This window comes from Sceloporus undulatus, chromosome 2 (assembly GCF_019175285.1).
Source record: "Sceloporus undulatus isolate JIND9_A2432 ecotype Alabama chromosome 2, SceUnd_v1.1, whole genome shotgun sequence".
Lineage (NCBI taxonomy): Eukaryota > Metazoa > Chordata > Lepidosauria > Squamata > Phrynosomatidae > Sceloporus > Sceloporus undulatus.
Genome location: NC_056523.1, coordinates 331,965,457 through 331,991,944, shown reverse-complemented (window position 1 = coordinate 331,991,944; position 26,488 = coordinate 331,965,457). Strand labels below are relative to the sequence as shown.

General features: G+C 47.8%; 1 protein-coding gene across 7 annotated transcripts in view; it reads right to left on the bottom strand.

The window, feature by feature from the left end:
• LOC121922184 (phospholipid-transporting ATPase ID-like) overlaps positions 1–26,488 on the bottom strand; it is a 136,162-nt gene that overhangs the window by 65,832 nt on the left and 43,842 nt on the right. For 4 of the 7 annotated variants that reach the window (XM_042451274.1, XM_042451271.1, XM_042451272.1 and 1 more), the window contains 11 exons: positions 24,069–24,182; positions 23,140–23,238; positions 21,921–21,982; positions 18,208–18,280; positions 17,858–17,928; positions 15,242–15,324; positions 10,069–10,227; positions 8,597–8,685; positions 6,565–6,761; positions 5,262–5,470; positions 2,814–2,857 (listed from right to left, as the gene is read on the bottom strand). In XM_042451274.1, the coding sequence (XP_042307208.1) occupies positions 2,814–2,857; positions 5,262–5,470; positions 6,565–6,761; positions 8,597–8,685; positions 10,069–10,227; positions 15,242–15,324; positions 17,858–17,928; positions 18,208–18,280; positions 21,921–21,982; positions 23,140–23,238; positions 24,069–24,182 (1,200 nt within the window). Of the gene's footprint in view, positions 1–2,813; positions 2,858–5,261; positions 5,471–6,564; positions 6,762–8,596; positions 8,686–10,068; positions 10,258–10,362; positions 11,244–11,563; positions 11,711–15,241; positions 15,325–17,857; positions 17,929–18,207; positions 18,281–21,920; positions 21,983–23,139; positions 23,239–24,068; positions 24,183–26,488 lie in introns of those variants that run through there. The other 3 variants (XM_042451275.1, XM_042451276.1, XM_042451277.1) reach the window with 3 other exon arrangements.

Below are 26,488 nucleotides of genomic sequence, written 5' to 3'. Positions count from 1 at the left end.
TTAAAAATTCAGAGTTTTGGAGGGAGTGCAAGAGGACATAAAATACAACTGTGGGGGATTGTCCACCAGAGTTCCAGATGTCCTAACTGCAAAGGAGACAGGGCTCTACATGTAAAGGAGTCAGAAAATGTAAGGGTGTGACCAAACTAAAAAAGCCTAAAAAACAACCAATATACAAATATTACTCCTACTTCTTAGTCGTGCTGAAAACGGAGACGTTTTGGAATTCTTCTGACATAAAGTGAAAGGCAGGACATGTCCTGGAAAAGGAGGACGGCCTGGTTACTCTGGCTTCACAGGGTCCTAGGGCCATTCTTTTACAGGATGAGTAGGCGCTCCCAATCTTTAATTCAGTTTTATAGCGGTTTAAGGTTGGTGTTTTTTAATATTTCGTTTTAATTTTGTGTTTGTGAATGTTTTTTATTTTGTTGTTATGGCAGCTTCCTTGGGTCCTGGCCTGGGGAAAATGCAGCATTTAAACAATTTCACTACATCAAATGCATAAATAATAAATGTGCTAGGAATCCCCAGAGGTGGATTTCCTACAATGAGCCCAGCTCATAAATCTGTGAACCTCAGAAATAGCCAATGAAGGGCAGTTTGGGAAGAGAGGAAATTCCCTTCCTTCCTCTTTCCTGCCTTCCTTCCTCTCTTTTCTTTTCTTCCTTCCTTGCAGACGGGTAGTACGCCGAGTGGTTTTCATCACCCTCTGACAACAGGTCTATACCTCCTTGCCTGTGCTGGGAAGAGCCTCTTTGACCAGGTAGGCTTGCTTTTGGCAAGGGGCCTGGGCTGATTCGCATACCACGCCCAGCCCTACGGACCGGGCCATATGGGGCACTATGTCTCTCAAGCCCCCAGGAGCTGATGCCTGGATAGAGATGGCTTTAGAATCATAGAAGCATAAATTGTAGAGGTGGATGAGACTCCAAGGGACATCCATTCCCCAACCCATTCCTGCCATGCAGGAAATCTAAATAAAGCATCAATCTTTGACATCCAGCCTCCTGTCTCAAACAACGATCCACCCTCTCCTCCAAAGAAGTGTGGCCTTCACTGTAAACGGCCCTGCCTTAGGAAGTTACCCTCCTAATGTTGACGGCGGAATCCTCTACTTTTACCTAGTAGCTTCCATCCATTGTTCCGTGTTCTAGTCTCTGAGCGAGCAAAACAAGCTTGCTCCATCCTCAAAGGACTCCCTTCAGTATGTAACAGGGCTATCATATCCATCTCTTAACCTTCTCATCTCAAGCTAACAATCCCCAGCCCCTAAGGCATTCCTCAGAGGCTTCAATGGTTTCCAGACCCTTCACCATTTTGAGTCTCCCTCCTTTTGGACACACTGTCAGTTTTCTCAATGTCCTTTTTGAATTGTGGTGGGCCCAGAACGGGACACAATTCCAGATGGGCTACCAAACAGAACAGAGTGACAACTAGTTACTTCTCTTGGTTTAAGACACTATACTTTTACTGATGCAGCCTAGAAGTGCTTGCCAGTTAGCTGCTGCATCACACGGTTGACTTCATCATGTTCAACTTGTAGTCGGACGCGAGAGCCTTTCACATGTAGTCTCCTTAGGGTCCCCGATATCTAATCATTGCATTTTTTTTCTACCTAAGTGCCCATTTGCAGCCTCCTAAGTGTCCATGCAGGACAGAGGAATGGGGCTGAAATGGATGACCCCAAGGGGCCCCCTCAAGTCCTAGCCTCTGCGGAGTTCATGTGGGGCGCAAGAATGGGGCTGGAATGGATGACCCCTGGGGGTCCCTTACATTGGCAGCCTCCTAGGTGTTCATGCAGGATAGAGCAACCCCCCCTCTCCCCCTCCCCTGGGGTTGTCCTAAAAAAGGAAGGCCACCGGAAGGGAATGGGGTGAAAAAGCAGCCCAGCATCATGGGAACTTTGCAATCAGTAACTTTCGCGTTGCATTGCACTGCTGCCTACCACACCAAACCATTTCACAACACATTCACAAGGATAATGGGAGACGTAGGCCTGGCTTCCACTTTTGCCCGCAATGCCCAAAAAGGAGAGGAATGACGCTAAAACTACGGGAGCACTGCGCAACGGGCTCCCATAGAAATAAATGGCGTCTGGAAGAACGTCGTGCTTTCGCGTTATTGCGCAACATTGGTGACGCTAACATTGTGCAGTAGGCAGGAAAAATCGCCAAAAACTCGCGTCTGATAAACTCCACAGTCTGCACACCCAGGGGATTCTCTAGACTGAGTTTCCATCCTGATCCAGAGCAAAAGGGGATTTTTTTACTCCGGAGAATCCCCCGAGAGTGCGAATTGAATCTGTGTTCAGCCCGTTTTGGCCTGGGGCAGGAACTTTTCTTCCATGCAGACAGCCTCCATGTTACCATGTAAAATATGTCAACATCCAAATACTCCTCCCACCCTTTTCTCCCCTTCTAACTGATTCAGATAATCCTGAACATTCATTTCTCAAAATGTAAATGATCAAAATTCCTGCAACAGATCTTCCTAGCATTTATGCTGAAACACCAGTGGCCTTGGCTATCAGGCGCATTGTTTACAAAAGCAATGAAAGGCCACCATATCTCAACATCCCTCCTTGTTTCACCTTAGCTGCTAATTTTACATTTTACATTATTCATTAAATCCCTGCTTAGACTGTGCTGAAAAACTGATTATATCTTATGCAGAGGATTGGAAAACAATCTTTATTTTTGGAATATGGAGGTGTATTTATGTTTATTGTTGTGCACTGTTATTTTTGTGGAAGTAAAATAATAAAAACATATATGACATCCATGCTGCAGAAACAATGACTTTGCCGTCCTCACCTCACTGATCTCCACCCTTTGTCCCTTGGAGTCTAAGACGTCCCCTGAGGGTTAGAAGCAGAACTGAGTGTTGAATCAACAACAAGACACATTTGGTTACGATCTGCAGAAGAGTGATTGTGTGTTAATCTGTACCAGCAAGAAAGCAGAAGCACCACCGTGGTATCTGTGAGGCTCTCCTTTTCCTCTATGCCTGTTGTCTACCAAGCCTGGTCAACCTTAGGGTGAAGTAGCAGTCAATTTGGGCTTTTCCTTCATCATGTTACAAAGCCTTCCCTACAGGCCTTGGGTCTCCATCCTAGAGCCTTGCAAATGTGCTGGATTGCAATGCACATCAGCCCTGGCCAGGATGACCACTGATGCCGGCATGGCTAAACTATCTGAAAGGGGAGGGCTAGAGAAGGCTGCTTAAGAGCCTTAAGCATTTTAAGAGTGATGGCAGTTAAGACAGAGGCACTGTGGCAATAATTTGGAATAATCAGTGTGTGGGGGGGGGGGGGGACCAAAATGGAGATGGTTGGTTTGGTCTTTCTCTCTCTTGTTCATATTTACAGGAGAAGGCAGAATAAGGCTGTTGTCCTCCCATAAAAATTCTGTGCCCCCCCCCCAATGAAATTTTCCTTCCAAAGTCTTTAGATTTCTAGTATTGCAGAGAGCTAGGACCTTATCACACCGGGGTTTTAGAGCTCAGAACTAGGGTGAGTTCGAATTGAGTGATGCGTATTCACCTCATTACATTCATGTATTTTCACACCTGGTTGCTTTCAATGGGGCCCCCTTCCGTGGTGGTTCTGCGGGGCTTCCAAACAGAACCCAGCTGGTTCCTCATTTTGGCGAGTTCGCTAAATAAGTGGATTCATGGGATTCGCATTGATGGTCAGTTCGAACTCACTGCAGATTGGTCTGGTGTAGAATTCCAATCTGCTTGTGCTCCTGAACACCATCGCAAGACCCCCGGGTTGCAAATCTCCCATGATGCCCTGCTGCAATTTGCCCCATTTGCTTCCGGTGGCCCTTTCCGCCTTCAGGGCAACCGGGGCTGGGAGTGATCATCGCTCCATTGGAACTCTCTCTCTGCTTCCCTCTCCATCCCCAATGCAACTTCTCCAGAGGGGCCTGGCCAGCCAGCGCTCTCTCCCTCCCTGCCTCTCTCTCTCTCTCTCTCTCACACACACACACACATATTTCAGCTATATATATCTACATCTATCCTCTTGTCATTCTCCTCATCTATTTCATACATACACATACACATACATACACACACACACACACACACACACACATCTGTCAGGGGGTGATGGGATAGTTGCTGGGGGCAGGGGATGATGGATTAGGTGGCAGAGGGGGCAAGATGGGGATGCAGGAGCAGTCAGGGGATGATGGGTTAGGTGTCAGGGTGAAAGAAGGGAGCAGATCGGGGTATAGGAGGATGCAGGGGATGATGTGACAAGAGGATACATATAGATATATATTGCTGAAATAGATGAGGGGAATGACAAGAGGATAGACATAGATGTGGATGAAATGGAAGGGGGCTCTGACACAGAGGACCCTTTGAATTTGGATGCCAGGGATGGGAAAATAGAAGGAAGGAAGAAAAGGGAAGCTGTCATTCCCGTGAAAGTGGAGCCAGGCTCCCTTCTTCACCCCGGAAGTGCAAAGGTTCAGGATGCATCCAGAGCCCCACTGAGCATGTGCAATGGTCCCAATTCGAATTGTTGAATCCCCATGGTATGCAAAGGTGTGGAAATACAATTTGCACTCTCCGCTTTGCCTGAATCTGCATCACGTGACTTCCTTGGATTCGATTCCCCCTCAGTTCAGAAGGGCAACGGAACAGCAATCAGGTGTGATAAAACAGCCACGCTATAACATCAATTCGAATCATTCGACCCGCACTCACCCCTGATCTTAGCTCCAATAACCTCAGTTTGATAAGGTCTGTAGACACCATTCATATCCAGAAAATCTCTACTATTTGCTGTGTTTGCATCCCCTGGGTCATTTTCCTTTGGGTGCTTAAACTCTATTTCTAAATGCTCCTCTAAGATTTGAATATAAAAGGATCTCATAGCACCTTTGAGAGTAAGTAGAGGAAAAACACTGGTAGCATCAGCTTTTCTTCCACTTCAGCCTGCTTCCTCAAATGCATGTTTTGGAAGTTGGCTGAAGTCTAGGAAAAGTCCTGCTGCCAACATCTTTCTTTCAGTGAGTCCCAAAGGTGCCACAAGATCCCACGGCATTTTACTGCCTAACATGGCAATATCTTTGAATTCTAAGATTCAAAGTTACTGCAATGGTAGGAATGCGAGATCTCAAGGAAAATTTAATGAGGGTGGAGCACTTTTTATTTGGGAGATGCGTCTCCATTCAGATCCATCTCCTGCCATGTGGGTATAGCCCTGGCAGCAACAAAAGGGTCCCACCCACATCCTCAGTCCTCACCATAGGAGGTCCCATTGATGCAGCACTTGTTGAAGACCATGATGTTTTGGGTGAGGGTGCCTGTTTTGTCTGAGAAGATGTACTTGATCTGCCCCAGTTCCTCATTGAGAGTGGTGGTCCTGGCCTGGGCAGGCATGTCACTGGGGCTGTAGTACATCTTGCGGTCCCAATCAATGTAGAAGCTGTTGCCCAGGCGGATGATCTCCACGCTGAATGAGAGAGGAAGGGGACAAGGTGAAGGCATGTGGCAAGGAGTTTTTATATGGAGAAACTCCTGCATGCAACTCCCTTCTACTTACAGGAAAAGCGGAATCAGGGAAACAAAATGAGATGAGACCACCACCCCACTCCAAGAAGGAGAACTGCCACTATGGGTTGCTTGACCCTACAAAATGACTCCCCTAGGAAGGGCTGTGCAACCCACATATGGGATGTGGAATGTAACTGCTCCATTGCTAGAGATGTATGTGCAAGGAAGCTGGGAAAGATTCTGGTTCAAGCGATGTTCATGATGTGGCTGTCCCCTCCAATATCATGGGATGCAAGACTGGAAGGGACCTGTGTAGCTCTCTCCATATCCCAAGGTCACAAGCAGCCTGCTGGGATTGCGTGAATGAACCCTGACACTAACTCGGCCACAGAGGAGGGACCCAGCTGATGCAAGCAGTGGTGCTGTGGTGAATTTCTGCACACACCTCCCATGTGGACATGTTGCACATTCCCCTGGCTTCCAGTGTTTGGAATTACTCAACCCTGAGAACAGGAGGGTTGCCGGACTACTCTCACCTCAGGTCAAGAGTGACCAGAGCAGCCAAGGATAGGCATAAGAATGGGATCTGCATGAGAATATGTGGAGGGCAGTAGTGAAAGAGCAGCACATGCTGCCAACAGCAGCAGGACTCTGGCTAGGGGTTAAAATCATATTGCCTGACTCCTTGTTGGCAACAGAGATATCAGACACAGTCGCTTGGGACTCCTTGGCAATTGCATGACAGGTGGATGACTAGCAAGCGAATTCCATACAAAACAGGGCATGGAGCTTTCAGGGGCAAGGAGAGTAAGAATGTCCCTAAGGGACAGAGTTGGCAGGGACCCCAAGGGGCAACTAGTCCAACCCCCTGCAACTATGCAGGAATCCACAGCTAAAGCTAAAGAGATAGCCATCCAATCACTGTTTAAAAAGCTGCCCCAACCCCAAGTCTCCTGCAAGCTGTGCATTCAATAGCCTCTTGTTTTGTAACCGGCATCCTCACAAGAGGCATTTGGGGGCTGGGCCAGGGATCGTGGGCACTCTGTCCCTTACCTGACATACAGGGAGATGGGCACCAAGGTGTTGAGGATGATGACATAGGACCAGAAGATGAGGAAGGCAGAGAAGAAGGAGGAGTGGACTTCGTCCGCCCAGGGCATGTACACCTGGAAGTAGTAGCCCTTGTGGTACTCCCAGATGCTGTGGCCGAGGGCCAGGATCAGGCACAAGGCAGCCAAAAACACAAAGATCTGCCAAGAAGGGAGATGCCCGGTCAGAGGGAAGAGAGTAGGTGGGGGGCAGATGTGGTGCCCAGTGATCAGCCCAGCAAAACTCTAGGAGCCTTATCGCATTATTAAACAAACCCAGCAGGCAAACAAAAAGGTGCGCATTTCCCCCCCTCCCCACTTGAAGTTGTTCTCTTTCATTCTTCCAGGGGTCATAAAAGTGTCATAAAAGTATCCCATTTGCCAAGCTGAAATAAACCGTTTGGCAAAAATGACACTTTTACAGCGCTCTCCTGTGCTTTTACAACCTGAAAAGAATGAGTCATGTGGAGGGAGAAAAAAACCCAAAAGCATCTTTTTGTTTGCGTGCCAGGTTTTGTTTAACAATGCAATAAGGCAATAGGTGTCTGGGCACACCTTGGAAAGACCAGCAGAGGTGGGCCATCAGGCAGAGAAAGGGCAAAATGATCAGTGACCCAGCCAAAATGCCCAGAGGGAGGAGGAGGAGGAAGGCAAGGATGGGGAGAAGTCTCCTGCACAAGTTTGCAAGAGGTTCTCTCCCTACTCCACAAATAAAGGGAAAGTCAACAGCAGCTGCCTCTCTGCCCAAAGAGACACACTGCCCACTGTGCCAATCTCCCCAGGTGACCTCCCTCCTCCCGACAACCAGGACTGCCACACTGTCTTCGAGGGTCAGGATAAGAAAAACTACTTGATGCAAAAGGCTCTTTTAAATCTAGGGGGAGGGGTGTTAAAATCTTCATTGCTATTTTTTTCAAATCTGTTTAAAACTAGTGTTTTTAATAGAATAGCTTGTTTGATTTAAAAAAAAACCAATATTTGCATTGTAAACAGGTTTTAGTTATATTTTAATGTATGGTGTAGGCCACCTTGGGTCTCATATTGAAAGAATGGAAGGGAAGAAGAATGGAAGAAAGGAACCCAGTGCAGGTTCTGGGCCACATTTGGGTGGCCAAGTCCAGGTCTGAAGCTCCAGGGTCCCCTGTCCCTCCAAAAAATGCCACCTTCCACTTCTGGCAGTATAGATGGTCCAAGGTCGGGGGGGCAGTGTGACCCCACTCTCTGGCTGCTTGAGGCATCACTCCCAGCCAAGAGCTGTTGTTACCTGATTCCTCTTAACTAGAGCGGATCCACCAAGTGGTTTCCATCAAGTGTCCATTTGCACCACACAATAATTGCTGTGACTTAGGTATGAATGGTAGAGAATTATGAAGTGACGTTTTGAGAAGTGAATGAAAGTTTGAGCAAGTGGAGAAAGGTAAGGAGAAAGCAGGAAGCATAGAAGGAGAAGAGAGATGGAAAGAGAAGGTAGAAGGATAGATAAGAAGTGTGTAAGACAAATAGAAAGGTAGGAGGTATTAGAATGTTTTTTAATGTGAAGCGATAGAAGAAAGAGTATTAAAGATGAGGAAGTGATAGAGGTGATAGATAGTGTAGAAAGAGTGGACAGGAGATAATTTGTAGATGATTGGGGTTTAGATGACATGTTGATAAGTAATTGACATGAATTATGTGATAATTATATGGACAATTGTAGTTAATGTGTGAAAGTTTTATATATTTAGAACTGCATTTTGAATAAAGATATTTTTAAAAAATAATTGCTGTGATTTACATCCTCTCCTCTCCCCACTCTTGACCTGGAGCCAGTCTGCAGGTGAAGGGGCCCAGTGTGTTTGCTTGGATGCTCAGACACATGACAGAAGGCAAGAATGAAACTTGTTCACAAAAGTGTCATTCAAAAACTCTGCCTCCCCGCTCAACCGGGTCACGGTTGTTCCCCTGATGTCCTGTGGGGAAAAATGTGGGAAGAGAAATTGGAGCCAATGAGCACTCACCACTAGCACCAAGAAGTTCATCAAGCGTTCAATGCTCGTCCTTTTAAAAGTTGTCCTTCCGCTGTTCTGCATTAATTTGGTGTCTGGCCCTGGCAGATCAAACAGAGTTTTAGTTGCTGTGTCGGATTTAATTTTAGGATCAAAGCACTTCACACCCACGCAGGGCCTCCCCCTCCTCCTCAGGCTACAAAAGGCATGCATGCACTCCATGCTCTCCCCCCACACACACACACACACATATCTCCCACCACCACCACCACCTCAGGCCCAGGACTGTGACAAGGAAGAGCGACAGGAAAGATACAAAGCGGGACAGAGTTTTGCCTGAAGGAGAGGCAGATGGAGGCAGCGTGAGAGATGTTCCTTCACCTCGCCTTCACACAACATCCCCTGCCAATGCATGGGGGATGAAAGAGAGACTGGAGCACTTGGCTCTTGGCGTTGGGGGTCTCTGTTGGCCGACCATCAGTTGCACGAGGTCAGAATTCAGCAGGAAGGGGAAAGAGCGCAAGCACAGGGTGCATCCCCTGATGTGCACATGTTCACTGTGCATGCATGATGTGGGATTTTGGCCAGGCTGTGTCTGAGAGGTTCAGCCTCCAGAGCATGCCCAAGATGGTTTGTGCAAAGACATATATGTGAACACAGGAAGACAAGCAGCTGAAACCGAGGGAGCCAGAGTTGCCCAAAAGAAGTCTCTGCCTCTCCCTGACATCTGCCCATCTTTAAAAGAATGCCCCAGCAATTCAGGAGCTGGCAGAAAGGGTTCATCTCCAAACTAGAGGGTTTGTTCATTTTTTGCCTAAACTAGTTGCCTTTTGCCCAACTAGATGCTTGCTAGGGCTGGCACAGGGCAATAGGGAAGGGAGACAAGGGGAGATGTCAGCCAACCTGAGGACTTGATTTGAGTCACAGGTATGACTTTTAAAATAAAGTTTTCAATACACACACACACACACACATCTGTTGATGTCCCACAGCACTGTGCCCACTGTTTCCTACATTCCAACAGCGGCCAAGAAGAGTTGAACCCATGGCCAGAAAGACTCTTGGGCTCTCTACAGTTCAAAATAAATGCTTTCCAAGTGGGAGATCTCCTCTCATTTTGAAAGGGAAGGTCTTCCAAAGGGTGGACCCCCAAGGAAGCAGACTCTTTTATGCCTCTTGTAATTGACTCTAAATGAAGTGGGATGTTTCCCTCCATGAAAAATTGTTGAGGAGTAAATACTGGGCAAAGGAAGGAAGGAAGGAAGGAAGGAGAGAGAGAGAGAAGGAGATGGTGGAGATGGAAATGGAGAAGGAGAAGGAGGTGGCAAGGGAAAAACATCTAGCATTTCTTCTTGACTCATCTGCTGGCTTGCCTTTCTGCCTGTCCAGGACCCCCTCCAGTGAGTGCTTTGGTTTGGCTGCCCTCCAAGGGGTAGGTGGGAGCACAGCCTCCCCCTCACTCTTCCCTTCTCCCAAAATCTCACCTGCGAAGATGACCAGCCCAAAGCACCAATCTGTGTTGCGGATGGTGCATCCCCTCAGCAGCATCTTCTCATTGTCCAGGGGGTATTTCTGCCGCTTGAAGACCAGTGTCCCCATGAATCTGTCCAGCCTGTTGTTGGGGGCTTCGCACCTGACCTCACCTGCAGAGAAAGACCACCAGCTCCAGGTGGCTGAAAAATAAACAAACCCTCTGCTCCTCAGGCTGCCCTTGCCCACATGTTCTCCCTGGTGGCAATTCTGCTGACCAACTGAGACATTGGCCCCTTCTGACTTACCTCTGGCGGGGTGAGGTGGGAGCAAACAGGGGGTATGGAGGGAGCCCTCTTTCTAGCTCACGAAGGGCCCTGGAGTGGGGAGGGGGGCTGAGGTCAAGAGGCAGCAAGAAAAGGGGATTGGAACTCAGGGCCTTGCTGGATCTGCCTCCAACAGCCTGCTTCCCATCCTGCTTCTCTTCTCTTATCTGTTCATAGCAAGCTGTCTGTCCGCTGGTAAACCTCCTTGGGAAATTTCCTCTAGGAAAGTGGTGGAGGATTAGACAAGAATGCAGTGGTTTTTTTAGGGGTGGAGGTGGGTCTCTGACATTCAAGTGCTCCCCTTGGCCTGACTCTGCTGCATGTCCTCCCTGGCACTGCCCACCATTTGGAGTGACTACAGCAGCTGCAAGACCACCGCCTACACTTTGGCCCCCAAGCGCCCACTGAGGAGGTCACGTCCCTCCCTAGTAGCACATGGGGATCTCTGCAGCACTGCACAGTTATGGCACTTCCATAGCACTGGAATCACCCCAGCCTATAGAATCCTGGGATCTGTAGTATGGCGACATGGTTAGAATTCTCTGTCAGGGAGGTTTGCCATTTCACCAAACTACAGTGGCCTGCACCATGCAATCCTGGCACTTCCAAGGGAAGAGATCCTCCAAGTACCACCAAAGGATGCTCATGAGTTAAGTGATTTGGGGGGATGTTGCCCAGATGGATTGTGCCCACTCATCACACACAGCCCATGAGCTCTCTCTGTGCACATTTGCTGGGATGGGGGAGCACTGAGTGCCATGGCAAGAAGCGATGGCATAGTCTCAACGCAGGATGGCTGGACAAGAGACCTCCCCATCCTTTTTTCTCTCTTTTGCTTATACCTATGTATTCAACCACAGACCCTTGCGGGGGGGGGGGGGAGGCATTGAGACTAGTATTGAAAACTATGACTGGCAGTAATGGTAGCTGTGCTGGGCTTCAAGTCCTCCCTGGAGATCCCTCTTGGTGAACTCCCATTCAAGGACTAGCTAGGAGGGATCCCATTTAGCTTCCAAGAGCAGGTACTGGTGGGCTATGCCATTCCAGGTAGGACTGCCATGGGGTGACATTTTAGGTTGTGGGGACGTATGGAGGAGGCAGCCCCCAATCCCTGCAAGGATCTTCCAATGCAGGGAATACCTCCCCCAATCCACCCATCCCCAGGAACATAGGACATACCCACCCTTGGAAAAACTGTAGCGCTGGCCTGGTCCCCTCTCCACCTCCAAGGAGAGTGGCCTTCCGAATAACGGTGTGCTTCTGAACAAACCCTTCCTTGAAGGGGGCTGAGCGGAGCAAAGTGGAGTGGAATGAAGCAGGAAAGGGCTCAGAGGAGAGGCAAAGAGTGCAAAAGATCTGTGAAAAAAGGGGTTGGGGGGTGACAGGGGCAGAGAAAGAGACAGAGAGCAACAGTCGGGGGCCTGATCCAACCCTCCCTCCTGTGAGGAAGCCAAGGGGCTGGTGACCTGCCAGGTGTGTCTGCAAAGGGGAGGGGACCTACAGGTTAATAGAGTAAAACCTCTGCCTCACACTGGTAAGCATGCAAAGTGCTCAGCAACCTTCCTTCCTCCTTTGCAAGACAGAGCCACACACACAAAATAAAATGGTGTAGTGTGCACTCCCATGTCCAACAACAAGCCAACTATGTTGCTTGACCACCAAGATGTTTAAAGTTTCCCTCTCCATCAAATGGAGCAGGTCTTTTGCAAGACTAATGGATCTTGTCCACTCAAGACAAAGCCACTGCAGCCCACAATGCCTTGGACGGCAAGAAGCATAAACAGCATCACAACATGGCTGGAGAAAATCCATTTTTACCCCCAGCTCCCATGGGGATTGCAGCTCAGCTCAGAAAAACAGCAAACAGTAAAGCAGAAAACAGCTCAGGGCAACAGCAGAGTCCAAGGAAAACAACAAGTGACATTACTGATCAAAAAAGGCATAGAATCATAGAAATGGAAGGTCCCCCAGGGGCCATCTAGTCCAGCCTCCCGCCATACCCAAGCACCCCAAAAGATGGCTACCTAATTCCTGTTTAATAACATCTAACGAAAGAGTCTGTCACCTTCTGAGCAAGTCCCTTGCATTGTTTAACAAAACAGTTGGAATCTGCTTCATTTCCTCCAGAACTATTTACAAGAGCTGTGAGGAAGTTATGTTCCATGCTTGGCACCTTTCTTGGCTGATGTGGCACTTTAAAACAGGATATTGAAACCAGCTTGCTTCATCCTTTACGTCAGTGCCACTCCCCTAACTATCAGCCACTGGTCCTTGGAGAACCTCCGAGAAAGAAAGCTGTCACCAAGGGGCATGAATATGGTGGCATGCTAGAGAGGAAAATGATGATGCCCACATCAGCTGGCTTCAGATGCATAGCTCTAGAGATTTTCAGTGATGGGAGCATCCCGCTATGCTCCCATCACTTTTGCCCATGTGAAAGTCTCCTACATGACAGCCCTCCATGTACTGTTGGAAGATATTTAAGATAGTTAAGAATCCTGGGAGATCTTTCACGTCCTGAACTCTGTTTATGCTACATTCCTACCCTCATATTTATGACTCTGCAGATGGGGAATTGAAGCCCAAGGTGGGCTGTGCTGGGGGAAGCTGCCACTGGGCTGAAAGGGTATATTCTCCTATTGGTGCACTGCCCAAGTCCCAGTTTTCCTTGCAAGAGGCCGGGAAGGGTCCTTCTCCAGGGCAAACAGGAACCACTTCGGCAAAGGAAACCCAATGTATAGAGATCTTGTAGCACCTTTGAGACCAACTGAAAGAAAGAAGTTAGCAGCATGAGCCTTCCTAGACTTTAGTCTACTTCCTCAGATGCATTTAGTGGAGTGGAAACCAAGGACAGACCTATATATGCCATAAGTATGTGAGAAGGTAAATTCAAAGTCAAAATCCTTTGTGTATGGAAATAAAATAGCAAGTCTAGTTTTAACTACGGTTGTTTGTGGACAAAGACCTAGCCATTGGATATGGAAATGAGATAGCAAGACCAGTTTGACAATGGAAACTAGCCTGCAGGTGGGGAGAATAGATGAGTGTAGGACGCCTCCATGAGGATGGGGTCAGATAGTGTTGAAATCTGTGTAGTGTGTCAGGAAACCATGGTCTTTGTTCAATCCATTGCTAGTAACTATCATTTATGGATAAATTCAAATTCTGCTGTTTCTCTTTCCAATCTACCTCTGTAGTTCTTTTGTCCAAGGACCACTGTTCTGAGGTCTGACATGGAAACCTAAGGCAGAGAGGCAGAGCTCCAAGATCAGCTCCAAACATTTGGAATTAAGTAGAGTTTTCTTTTGAAAGAACAACATGGGTTTTTAAATTCTGAAACAGAGAGTCTTCGGGTGCATCTGCACTGTAAAAATAATGTGGTTTGACACCACCTTAACTGCCATGGCTCCATCCTACAAAACCCTGGGATCTTTAGTTTTGGGAGGCACCAGCACTCTTTGGCAAAGGAGGCCAAAGACCTTGTAAAACTACAAATCCCAAGATTCCCTGGGCACATAAACCGGTGTCAAACTACATTATTCCTACAGTGTACATGCACCTTTCTTTTAATTCCTCCCTGGTCTATATCAGACTGAATTCTCCTAAACCCTTTTAGGCTTCTCGCAGATTTTATGTGCCATTTTACCCCCAAAATACAAGAGGGGGATTTAGAAGGTTTTTTGATGCTCCCTTTCCAGAATAAGTCTTTTGTCTTTTTAACTGTATTCTGTTTTTAAACAACTGGTCTGTTTTAATTTTGCAACAGTTCAATTCAATTCTAATTGTCATTTTTGTAAGTTTTTAATTGTATTTTTGTAAGTTTTAACTGTATGGGGTTGGTTTTTTTTAGACTGTAAGCCGCTTTGGGTCCCAATTTTGGGAGAAATGTGGGATGCAAATTAATATAATGAAATAAATAATAAATAAACAAGTCTGTAGCTTCAGACCTGATGTCAGAGCCAACCAGTCTTGTCCCGGATCAGGATCTTGAAGGCATGTTGATTGAATTAAAACACTGGTGGAAAGTGGGACTCACAGCCGTTCTCCAGATGTTGTTGGATTGCATCTCCCAGCATTCCTTGACATGAGCTATGCTGGCTTAGGGGATGCTGGGAGTTGCACTCCAATCACAACTGGAGGGGTGCATGATTCCTAAAGCACTGCACACCATGGAGGATGCCAACCCCAGAATGTGGTTTCCTCTCTATTTCCCTGATGGGCTCTATGACAATGAAGCTACTTCTGAGAAAACCAGACAGCCCACTTCTCTGGTCACTCTCACATGTTCACACCCACCCTTTACTAGAAGAGCTCCCAACAACCTTTCCATTGTTTATTCACAGGCGCCAGAGGAAAACGCTTGCAAAGAACAGCATAAATATTGAAACACTCCCAAAGGCAACGGAGGGGTCAAGGGAACTTCTCAGCAGAAGCAGCCAAACATCAGACAGACAAGAGATGCTCCCCAGCTCCCCAAGAAACCCATGAAGAGGCCGGACCCTTGGGATGAGGCCCACGGAGGCATGGGTTTCTGCAAAGGGATCTCAAAAGAGGAGGTGGTTTTGCATACATATATATATATATATGAAGGAAAAAGAAGAAAGGCTTAAGAAAAGGTTCTGAACTCTCCCCAGGTGCTGGAGCAGGAGTGACATTTGGGTAGCCTTCTGAATGCAGATAGGGACTGGCCCTCTGCTAGCCCCATGTCTCATCCAAATGCCCCTGACCACTCTTCCCTCTCACCATCTTAGAGCTCAGGGTGACCAGGTGAGGACAGAGATTCGAAATTTAAAAAGCACACCTTTGAACCATGTGCGTAGCTGATCAGCTGCATCCTTTCCCCATGCCCCTCCATACTCACCATCAAAGCTGCTCAGGGCCTGCAGGTCCTCACCCAGTTCGGCCGTGACGGTCAGTGCCTGCTTGACCTTCAGGTTGGTTTCCCTGGAATTAACCCAACAGAGGAGGCACAAGTCAAAGGAGTTTATCACATTATTTCAGCATTAAAGAGAGATTAACGCACATTTAAAGCATCCTGCAAATAAAGTGAAAATGGCAAGTAATTGCGCAAACAATTATCATACAAAAATTGCACAAATAAAGTGATATCGGAAATGCATTGAAATCCCAAAAATAAAAAGATGTGCATTAATGCTTCTTTGTGACGACTTTAATGGTGGGTTTTGTGCGATGTCGTATGAAATCGTTTCACGTAATTACATGATTTTTCTGGGATATTCACAGGATAAACTCCCAATTTTCTTCATGTGATAAAATCCAAAGGCTCCACATCTCCAGCTAGTGGGTTTTTCTTCCAGCCATGGGCATGAGCATGCTCTCATGCATGGGCGGCTGACCAGCCACCCACCCCTCTGTCCTGGGGATGTGTTTGGTCCAGAAGCTGGATCAGGTTTTGCCAAACAAAGAACTTCATCAGCTCCAGCAAAAAGTCTTCTCTACTGAGCCCCCCCCCCCCCCAGTCCCAGCTTTGGACTACGCACCGCTCAGAGTCCAGATTGGCAGCGAGACTGGCTTCATCCATTCACCAAGTGGCAAATCATAGAATCATAGAGTTGAAATAAACCACAAGGGCCATCCAGTCCAACCCTCTGCCATGCAGGAACTCACAATCAAAGCACCCCCAACAGATGGCCATTCAGCCTCTGTTTAAAGACCTCCAAAGAAGGAGACTCCATCATTCTCCAAGGAAGTGTGTTCCAATATCGAACAGACCTTACTGTCAGGAAGTTCTTCCTAATGTTAAGGTGGAATCTCTTTTTCTGTGGGTTGCATCCATTGTTCCATGTTCTAGTCTCTGGAGCAGCAGAAAACAAGCTTGCTCCATTCTCAGTATAACATCCCTTCAAATACACAGCTATCATATCTCCTCTCAGTCATCTCTTCTCCAGGCTAAACATACCCAGCTCCATAAGTCTTTCCTCATAGGGAATAGTTTCCAGATCCTTCACCATTTTGGTGGCCCTTCTCTGGACATGCTCCAGATTGTCAATATCCTTGAACTGTGGTGAACTGTGGCATTTTCCACCACCTTTGGGCCTCTGTGATTTCATGTAAATCTTCACAAGTTTGTGGTCTTAACTGCTTTAAATCATTTTAAATCTGTGAAGTCAAAGGCTTTCATGGCTGGCATCCATAGATTTTTGTGGGTTTTTCGGGCTATGTGGCCATGTTCTAGAAGATTTTCATCCTGACGTTTTGCCAGCATCTGTGGCTGGCATCTTATGGCCACATAGCCCAAAAAACCCACAAAAAACTACATTTTAAATCTGCTTTTTGCTGTTGTGTGCCTTCAGGTCAACTCCAACTTACAGCAATTCTATTCCAGGGTTTTCTTGGCCAGATATCTTCAGAAGAGGTTTGCCTTTGAATTCCTCTAAGGCTGAGAGAGTCTGATTTGCCCAGAATCCCCTCAGTGGATTTCCATGACTGAGCAAAGATTCAAATCCTGGTTTTCCAGAGTCTAACACTCAAACCACTTCACTAGGCTGCCCCGACAGGAAATTTTTTGGCCAGGTTTATTATTCAGAGGAGGTTTACCACCATTTCCTTCCTATGATGCTGAGAGAGTGTGACTTGACCAAGGTCACCCAGTGGGTTTCCATGGTCAAGTGGGAATTCAAAAGCCCTGGCCTCCTGGAGTCCCAGTCAAGCACTCAGCTCACTGTGCCATGCTAGTTTTTCCTTCAAGTTGACTCGGATATATGACAAACCCTCTCCTATAATTTTCTTGACAATATTTATTCTGAGGAGGTTTGCCAAGGCCTTCCTCTGAGGCTGAGGGAGTGTGGCTTGCCCAGTATCATAGATTCATAGAATTCTAGAGTTAGAAATGGCCCCATGAGCCAACTGAGTCCAACCCCCTGCTCAGTGTTATTGTATTTGCTGTGTGCCCAACATAACTATCCCTGGATGTTTTGCTCAATGGGGTTACTCTAGTTGAGACTCACCAACATGATTCCAGCCATGTTGGGGGTTTTATGGGGGCTCCACTCCAAAAATAGCAAACATGCTCCTTCCCAACAGTCCAAAAGGTGACTGGAAATGATGCAATGTCACTTCTAGGCACCAAACTGCAGGCCATGTGGCACTGCTGCAGTCCTCTTGACCTCTGGACCATGCCCACCTTGGCCTCAGTCCAGTGGTTGATCCCAAGGAAAGTAGGCTTCATTGCTGAATGGTAACTCACTATTTATGTAAATGTCATGGTTTCAACTAGTCTACCCTAACTGCAAGTTGCAATTGGAGTTAGGCCACAGGGACCAAAAGGTAGTTCTCAGCTCCAAAGAGTTAACCATCCAACTCTAAAAGCAGCATGATGAACCAACCAAGGTCAAGTTCTTTTGGGGCCCTGTCCCGACTCCCCTTTCCTCCCATCCACCATCTTCTGTTTGAAAAAGGCACTGCAGCCCTTCCAACCCGGGCAGATACTCTTGGCTCCCTTGTTGGGGACACTCACCCATCCAACTCCACGGTCTCAATGTAGGTCAGACTGTGGGGTTCACTGCTGGACAGCAACAGGAGGTCAGCCTGCAGGGAGGGAAGACCCAGGAAACAAAGGGGACATAAGTAGAGGCATGCAGACCTTGCCGCCATCTCCATACCTCTGAACCATCCCCTCTTCCAGCCTGCCTTGACCTCAGAAATGGCCAAATCCTTGAAAGACTTCCAGATGGCTCCCAGGAAAAAGAGGAAGAGGGGAAGGGGTCTCCCAATGTAGGGTGCCTGTCCGAATCTCCAAAATGGTCTAGTGAAGACCAAGTGGGGAGCACAGAAAGAGACATGCAGGTCCCCTGCAGCCTCCCTCACCGTCACAAAGTTGTTGTTCTCCAACTTGATGATGTCCCCAACCTCCACGTTCATCCAGAGGTCTTCCTTCAAGCTGGAAGAGAAGAAGTCCATTAGAAAGAGGCAGGTTGGAGGCCAAGGTTAGCAGGAGGCCCTGAACATCTTCCCTTGAACTTCCAGGGGAAGGGCATGCTTGTTTCCCCTCTTGGAAGGCCTCCTTGGTGAGCTGACCTGATGTCCTCCTTTTGCAGGGCATGACCTACATTTCTACCTTCTGTCCAGGAGGAATTCTAAAATGTCCTCCATCTTGAGCATGATTAAGAAGCCCATTAAATAGCACCATGTTTGTTGTTCCCCTTCAAGAAATGCATCCAATTGGCAGTCTGTTCTCACTGCAATTGGGGAGACAGGAACAGGATGGATCCTTCTGAAGTCCTTTTTACTAGAAGCAGCAGCAGCAGACAAGACTCGCACCCAGAGCTCAGGACGTGTTTGTTTTTTGGAGTGGAAAAGGACGACAAACATGTTAGGTAACAATCTGCTTGAAGACATAATGCAAATGTTGAAAGGGTTTCCCCCCATACATTTCAGCACAATGAACAAATGAAAAGTATAATTTAAATAATAATTTAAATGTAGATTCAGGGAAGGGAGTTTGTTGCCAGTAAAGTAAAATTTAAAGTAAAGCCTCTGTCTTGCTCAGAGTTCCATAAGTATATGGCAAGTCAACAAGGCTTTTCAACTAAGATAGATTCATCAGAAAAATATGGTTGAGTTCATAATAAAACACAGCATATGTAATATAACTGTAAATAAACTATAGGAAATGAATTTATATTAGTATTTTTTATCTTTTATTTGGTAACGTCCTATGTTTTCTTTGAGTGTCCTCAGTTTTGAGGTGCCTTGTCCTCCTTCGCAGTTAAGAGGACAACTGGTCACCCTGGTCAAGCAGTCCAGCCCCTGCTACAGAATCTCTCATAGTCGGCCATCCATCTATCCATCCATTCAGCTCCAGCTGTTTAAAAATGTCCACCTTCTGGGGCAGGTCTATTTGACCGCTGCATGAGTTCTTCCTAACGTTTTGCTTAAATTTCAGTGAGTATTTAACTGGGACATCTTTGCAATCTGAGCATGTTGGCTCAGGTCCTATTCTCTGGAGCAGAAAAGAACCAACTTGCCTCATCTGCTCCACTGACAGCCCTTCAGATCGCTGAAGACAGCTATTACACAGCCCATTAATTCCCTGCAGTGTCTTTGGTGGATGTGGTCCAAAGGAGGGCTTATAAATATTTAAGTTCCACAGGACAAGATGAGTGCAGTTTAACAGCTGGGTTGGGAGACCAAGGGCTCTCCCACATGCGCCACCATTAAAGTGCCATGTGAGCTGCCATGGCTTCCCCATCCTGAGGAATCCTGGGATCGGCCATTGCAGGAGGGATGGTTAAGATTCTCGGCCAGAGAACTCTAGTGCTTCCCTACACTGCAGATCCCAGGATTCTTAGGGATGGAGGACTGATGGCAGTTAAAAGTGGAATCATCCTGCTATAACAATGTAACCTATCAGAGGGACCCTGGTCTCACCTGCCCAGGTGTCCTCCACATTGCAAAGGAACATAAGGCACTGCGCAAGAAAATGGGAGGACATTGCAGAATAAAAGCTAAAAACAGTCATACTGTATAAATGTAAATCTGTGCTTTTTAGCCATGCTCAAAATGGAGGACAGTTTAAATAATAGAATCATTGAGTTGGAAGAGACCACAAGGGCCATTCAGTCCAACCTCTTGCCATGCAGGAACTCACAATCAAAGCATCCTCGACTGATAGCCATCCAGCCTCTGTTTAAAAATAGCCTCCAAAGAAGGAGACTCCACCCCTCTCCAAGGGAGCATGTTCCATTGTCAAATAGCTTCCTACTGTCAGGAAATTCCTCCTAGTGTTTAGGAAGAATCTGTTTTCCTGTAGCTTGCATCCATTGTGCCAAGTTCTAGTCCAGGGGTAGGCAACCCTTTTGAGCCGGGGGCCGGGTTGCTGTCCCTCAGACAACTGGGGGGCCGAAGCCAAAAAAATAAATAAGTAAATAATTTTTTTAAAATTAATTAAATAAATAAACTGGGACAAATGTAGGACAAAATTTTCAAATGGAGGGCACTTTTTAAATAAAAAATGGAGGACACGTGAAAAAATTTTGATATTTTTTTAAAAAATGTTAAGATAAATGCATGTTTCTGAGGCTTCTATAGACAATTGCCCCACCATGCCCCTCGCGTGAGACGCCAAAGGCCCCGGCGGCAATCGGTGGCAGGACCAGGCTGGGGCCGGTCCCAAGGCCTCGCCGGGCCGCATTCGGCCCGCGGGCCGCAGGTTGCCTACCCCTGTTATAGTCTCTGGAGCAGCAGAAAACAAGCTTCCTGGACAGAAGGTGTAAATGTAGGATGTGTCCTGGAAGATGAGGACCTCTGGTCGCCCTGCCCAGGCTGAACTGCAGTGTGGGCAGCTGGGGTGGGTTTGAAGACCAATCCTCTGCCCTGGGAACCCTCCAGAACTGTGCAGATTGCCCCAAATGCGAAATCCTCCAACAAAACTGGAAGGGGCCAGAAGTCTACGTTTGATTTTGGAAAAATACATATGCTTTAATGTTGTCTAATGCAGACATATCTCAGAAGCCTTCAAGGAAAAAGAGATTCACCTGTTTGGGGACCAGAAAAGGGGTATTAGGAGATTGGAGAGCTATCAAGGTCCCCAAAAGCAGCTTTGAGGGACCTCAGGTGACCAAAGGCTGGCTTGACTCTCTTCTCCTGCCATCTTTGTTGCTTCTGGCTTGTGCCTGGCTCCACATGGACAAGGAGGGCAAGGATCTACTGCAGACCCCATGGACCCTCCCCACAGCCACCCATGGCCACAGGGGACTCTGTTCAGAAGGAGGGGAGCATCCTGTGTGCGAAGGGAGACTGGCGGGGAGGGGAGCAGGGGGGGAGGGGTCTGCCTCCTGCTGCCTCTTTGTGGGCAGCGATGTAGAAACTGAGGACTTTCAGGGACCAGAAAAATAAGTTCAATCTGGACATCCTCCAAGCCCCTGGTAGAATAATAGAAGGCTCTTTGCCCCCATTCCCCATCATTATGGGCCCAGGGAGGTAGCCCTGCAAAGGATGCTGAGCATGGCACATGTCTGCTTTTGGCGTGAGAACTATAGGGCACACTCCTGTGGCTGACATACCCAAGTGTAACTAGAGGTTATCCCTGACTATATAGCCTTTGGAATGCTGCAGGAGGCAGCACCCAGAAACTCCTTCTGGAATATCCCCCCCCACCTCCGTTCCCCTTCAAGAGCCAGCATGTGCTCCCACAAACACTCAGTGGCTAAGGGAGGGCAGAGATGTGTGTCAGACAGGCAGTTCTTGAGCCCAGAGAAAAGAGCAAATGCTACCAGGAGAGCAGGCCTAGAGGATGACCATTTGCTATTCTTTCTTCCCAGTTGCAGGACACTTGGTCCCCAAAAGCAGCTTTGAGGGACCTCAGGTGACCTTGCCCTCTCCCAGCCACTGGCCCACATGGCCCTTGCCGTCTCCTGGCCACTGAACAGTCATGGCAGTTCATAGCAGGCAGAAGAGGGACCCAGCAGAAGTAAGCTTACGTGGTGGTATCTGGATCAAAGCCAGCACACGAAAACTGGGCTGTAAGGAGAGCAGAGGGACCTTTGACAGAGAGAGAGAGAGAGAGAAAGAGAGCTCACCTGCCATTGACCAGCACTTTGACAGGACGGTTGTTGACTTGCTTGTCACTCTGGTGCCGGTTCTGGAAAATAGAGCCCCCAGGGAACAGAGGTTGCATGAGATGAAATAGACTCAGGCCTTGACTGTATGAGTCAAAAGTCCCATTCCTGCCCTCACCCCAGCAGCAAAATTGGACACACAGAGACCTGGGATGTTTGCAAGGGTTACAAGACCCTCATGACTGGTGCAAACACACAAGCAGTGTTGGAGCAAGCACAAATTGGTGCCTTTCAGACAGTGTACAGGCCAAATCTGGTTCTAGTGTGGGCAGTCTGGACCATGTCCAGCATGTTCCACACCAGGCCTGGGGCATATCATATTTACAATGGAGCAAAAAACTTATCTGTTGCTCCAGATTCAGAGTTCTGTTCCTGTGACGTGGTGGCAGTCTGCACTGGTGTCCACTGGGCCACACAGCACTTGCATGTCCACCACCATGGGTTGCTTCTGAGGTCAGGCAGCTCCTCAGTCTATGAAAGCATATGCTACAACCTTCTTTTTCAGTTAGCCTCAAAGGTGCTACAAGATCCCTGTGCAAACTGGTCCAGACTAACACAGCAATGTCTTTCAATTTCAGGGGGCAGACACCCTCCTGACAGGGCAATGTCTCAACTTCTGTGGACATTATGGAGGAGGAGAAGATGCCACCCACCATCCACCATGGAAGGTCAACCTCTTCTCAAGGCATTCTCCAGCCTGGTATCCAACAGCCAAAAGGAAGATTAGCCAGAAAAATTTTTGTTGGCTTGAGTTTCTTGCAGTAACAGCTTTTTTGTGCTTTCTGATGCCAACTTTTGGGTGGTTCCAGATGGGCAAAACTGTTTTGGCTCCACCCACCACCACCACCACCACCCAAACCACAGTATGATGTCATTGGCATTCATCTAGAACTCCTCAAAGACCCTCAGGGACCTCCTTCCTCTGACAGAAACTATGGCCATTGAAAGAGCCCATCGACCTGGAATCAGCACCATGGGACAACCTATCCAGGTGCTTCCACAATCTGCAAACATCAGGTTTGCATAGGATAATAGCAGCTGAAGTGGGATCAAAGTGCCTCAGCTGTGAAGGATGACAGTCACCTCCATCTCTCCTTCGCCTTGGGTCACTTCTGTCAGTCAGTGAAAGGGCAAGCCCTTCTGAAAAGAAAGTGTTGACATGCACATAGGCCTCACTCACCACATCATCAATGGCATCCTTTGCTGCTGACACAGCCAGCACCAAGACCAGGGGAACAACCGTGGTGAACCATGAGAGGGAAGAAATGGCAGGGATGAGCTGCAATGAGATGGGGAAAGGAGGTCAGGCCAGGTAGACGGACTCTATGAGATCCTTTCCCACTGTTCAGCACGTCAGCACAGCTGCAAGTGGCCAAAATGTGCCACCTTGCCCTTGGCAGATCAGCACTGCTGGTTGATTTCCTTTGCACCTCATCCTACTGCCCACAGCTTGCAGTGCTCAGAGCTCCTTTGTGCAAGGCAGGCAGTGCCACCTTTCAACATGGGTCCTGCATGCCTTTCTCTCCTGCTGCACATGCACATTTTTCACAAAGGACTGGTTTCTTGAAGATCTTTCATGTACCGCACAGGGATAGCGCTCTGCTTCCGCTTTAACAGCCATGGCTATGTCCCCTGCAATCCTGGGATCTGCAGTTTCATCATGCATTTACAATTCTCTGCCAGGAGGTTCTAGTGTCTCACTAAACTGCAAATCCCAGGATTCTGCAGGATGCAGTCATGGCAGCAAAACTGGGCTCAAAGGCTATGTAGTAGGAAAGAGACATGGGCTGTTTGCAAGGCCACATCTTCATGATTGGTGCAAACATACAAGCAGTGCAGGAGCAAGTGTGTCGGTGCCTTTCCCTCTGGAGGGAAGGAATGGCAGGGGAGCAACCAAGAAGGACTTCCTGGGCTCCCAGGGCCATGGCTACTCCCAGGAGAGCAATGGCCATGCATAATGCCACAGAACTTCACAGCTCCCCTCCACAACCCCCAATTCTCTAAAGGTTGCTGTTCGGGGCTGTGGGAAGCAGGGAGCCCCCTGACACACACACACACACACACACACACACACACATCAAAAGATGCTACAGGGGGGTCTTCTCCTACCTGTAAGATGAGCAGGAAAAGGAAATAGGCATTGGCAATTCTCTGGAACTGCTCAAATAAGTTGAGAGGCAGGAAGGTGAAGACATTGTACTTGGATGTTTTGATGGAGTTTTTCTGCAAAGAGACAAAGCAGGCAGTCAGATGGGAAGCAAACTGGCCCAGTGGCCCAGTTCCTGGCTGGTCTATGATGCCCACCTGTCAAACCACCAGCCCACTCCCATCACAACACTCACCTCCAAAATGACAGTTTGTTCTTCTCAGGCAACCACCCTATTCCCTAGAGACTCCACCAGAACCTGGATCAAAATGTATGAGTGGGAGGCAGCCACTGTCAGAGGGGGGAACTTTGTGGCTCTCCAGACATTGCTGGGCTGCAGCTCCCATCTGCCCCACTAACTGGCCTGAGCAAAAGGGAGGAGTGCTGGGAGCTGCATTCCAACAACATCTGGAGGGTGCAGGACTCCAAACTCTGACCTAGAGGGAAAGAAGGAGCCAAGAGATAAAAGTGGGGAATTCTTCACCTAGAAGGAGCAAATAACAGCCTCTGTGTTGCGTCTCACTGGATTCCTGTGCAAGGCTTTGGAGAGGTCCTGCTCGCTGACCTTTGGCCATATATGCAATAAAACCTATGAAGAAAGGTTGAAGGACCTGGACACGTTCTGCCCGGTGAAGAGAAGACTGAGGGGTGACAAGATGGAACTCTTTAAATACCCCAAATGGTGTCCCAGAGAAAGAAGGGCAGGCTTGTTCTCTTCTGCCCCAGAAGGCAGGCCCAGGTCTAAAGATTTCAAGTTATATAAGGTAACTCCTTGACAGAAAAAGTGGTTGAGCAATGGAACCAATTCCCTAGAGAGATGTAGGGTCTCCTACTCTAGATGTCTCCAAAAAGAGGCTGGAAGCTCTACCTGGAAATCCTGCAATGAATGGAGGGTTGGACTCTATGGCCTCTGGGGGCCCCTTCCAACTCTAAGATTCTAGGCTTTCCTGCAAGAATGAAATGAACAGGAATTTGCAACTAATGGCAACCAGGGACTCCTTGTGCTGGGGAGTACAACTGCTGCTGCTGCTGCTGCCATGCTTGCAGCTGCTTGGTTTCTTTGTGTGGCAGATTCACTCTCAGGAGGACCAATTCACAAGTCAGCTGTCATGCTGCAATGATCTCAGGACTGTTTGCAGAGCTCGTTTGTCTGCCTCCTACTGTCAGAGTCTTTGCAAATACTCAGTATCCCTCTTACTAAAGAGGTCTGGATATAACAGTGGTAGTGGCATGTGGCTGTGGGTGTGTTACAGAGAGAGGGAGTGAGCCTGCTTGCCTGTGTGTGTTTGACTGTTGCTCTGGAGAAAGCAGAGGACCAGACCATGAAGTCCACACTTAAACATCTCCCTTCCTCCTCCAGCTATTCCTTCATTGCTTCCTCCTGTCTGGCACAAAACTAGAGGGCATGAGGCAGCTTTTCTGCCAAGTAGTCCATGGGAATAGCCAGCCATGGAAGGAGGCCCAGAATTGGAGATGTAGTTGTGGATGGATCTGTCAATGGTGAGGGTGTGAAGAATATGTGCAATCTTTTTGTATCCTCCACAAGACAGGGCGCCTTGAGACATGGCAGACAAACCCCTGTCAAAAAGGGCCCTCTCAGCCTCATGAGATTTTTCGTTTCATCCTGCCTTGAGACCAAAAAGAGATCTACAACTTCTTCTTTTTGTTGGGTTTAATGCAAAAATGTTGGTTTTTGTGCAATTTTAAAAAAGCAAGTCCACCACCACCACTTTGTTATATTTTCATTAAAAACATCTGCTTGGATGGATACTAATCATGCTAACTATGGAGAAAGCAGGAGCTATAAGTGGGAGTATTGCCCTCGCTCTCTGCACATGGATGGATTGAGCCCAGACTCTCATTTGTACAAAAAGGCCAGTCAACTCTGGTCAGGGATGTAAAGACTGGCATGCATGCAGTGGGCAGGGGCACCACTTCTCCCCAGAGGGTAGGACAGTAACCAGACTACTTCAAACTACTAGAAAGGAGATTCCATCCAAACATCAGGAACATCTGGAAGAATTTCCTGAGAGAGAGGACCATTTGCCAATGGAAAGGACTGCCTTGGAGGGTGGTGGACTTGCCTTCATTTGGATGTTGAAAAATTGATTGTGCTTTGATTGTGAGTTCTTGCATGGCACGGGGTTGGACTGGATGGCCCTTGAGGTCTCTCCCAACTCTAAGATTTTATGATTCATTGGAGGTCCTTCAACTGAGGCTGGATGGTCACCTCCCCAGGATGCTTCAACAGTGGACTGCCTGAACTGGCATCAGGAGGTTGGACTACTTGGACTCTGGGGTTGCTTCCAACTCCATGATTTTATGAAACAAACCCCCATCCCATATCCATGGTCCTTTCTTCTTCCAACCTAGGAGAGTCAGA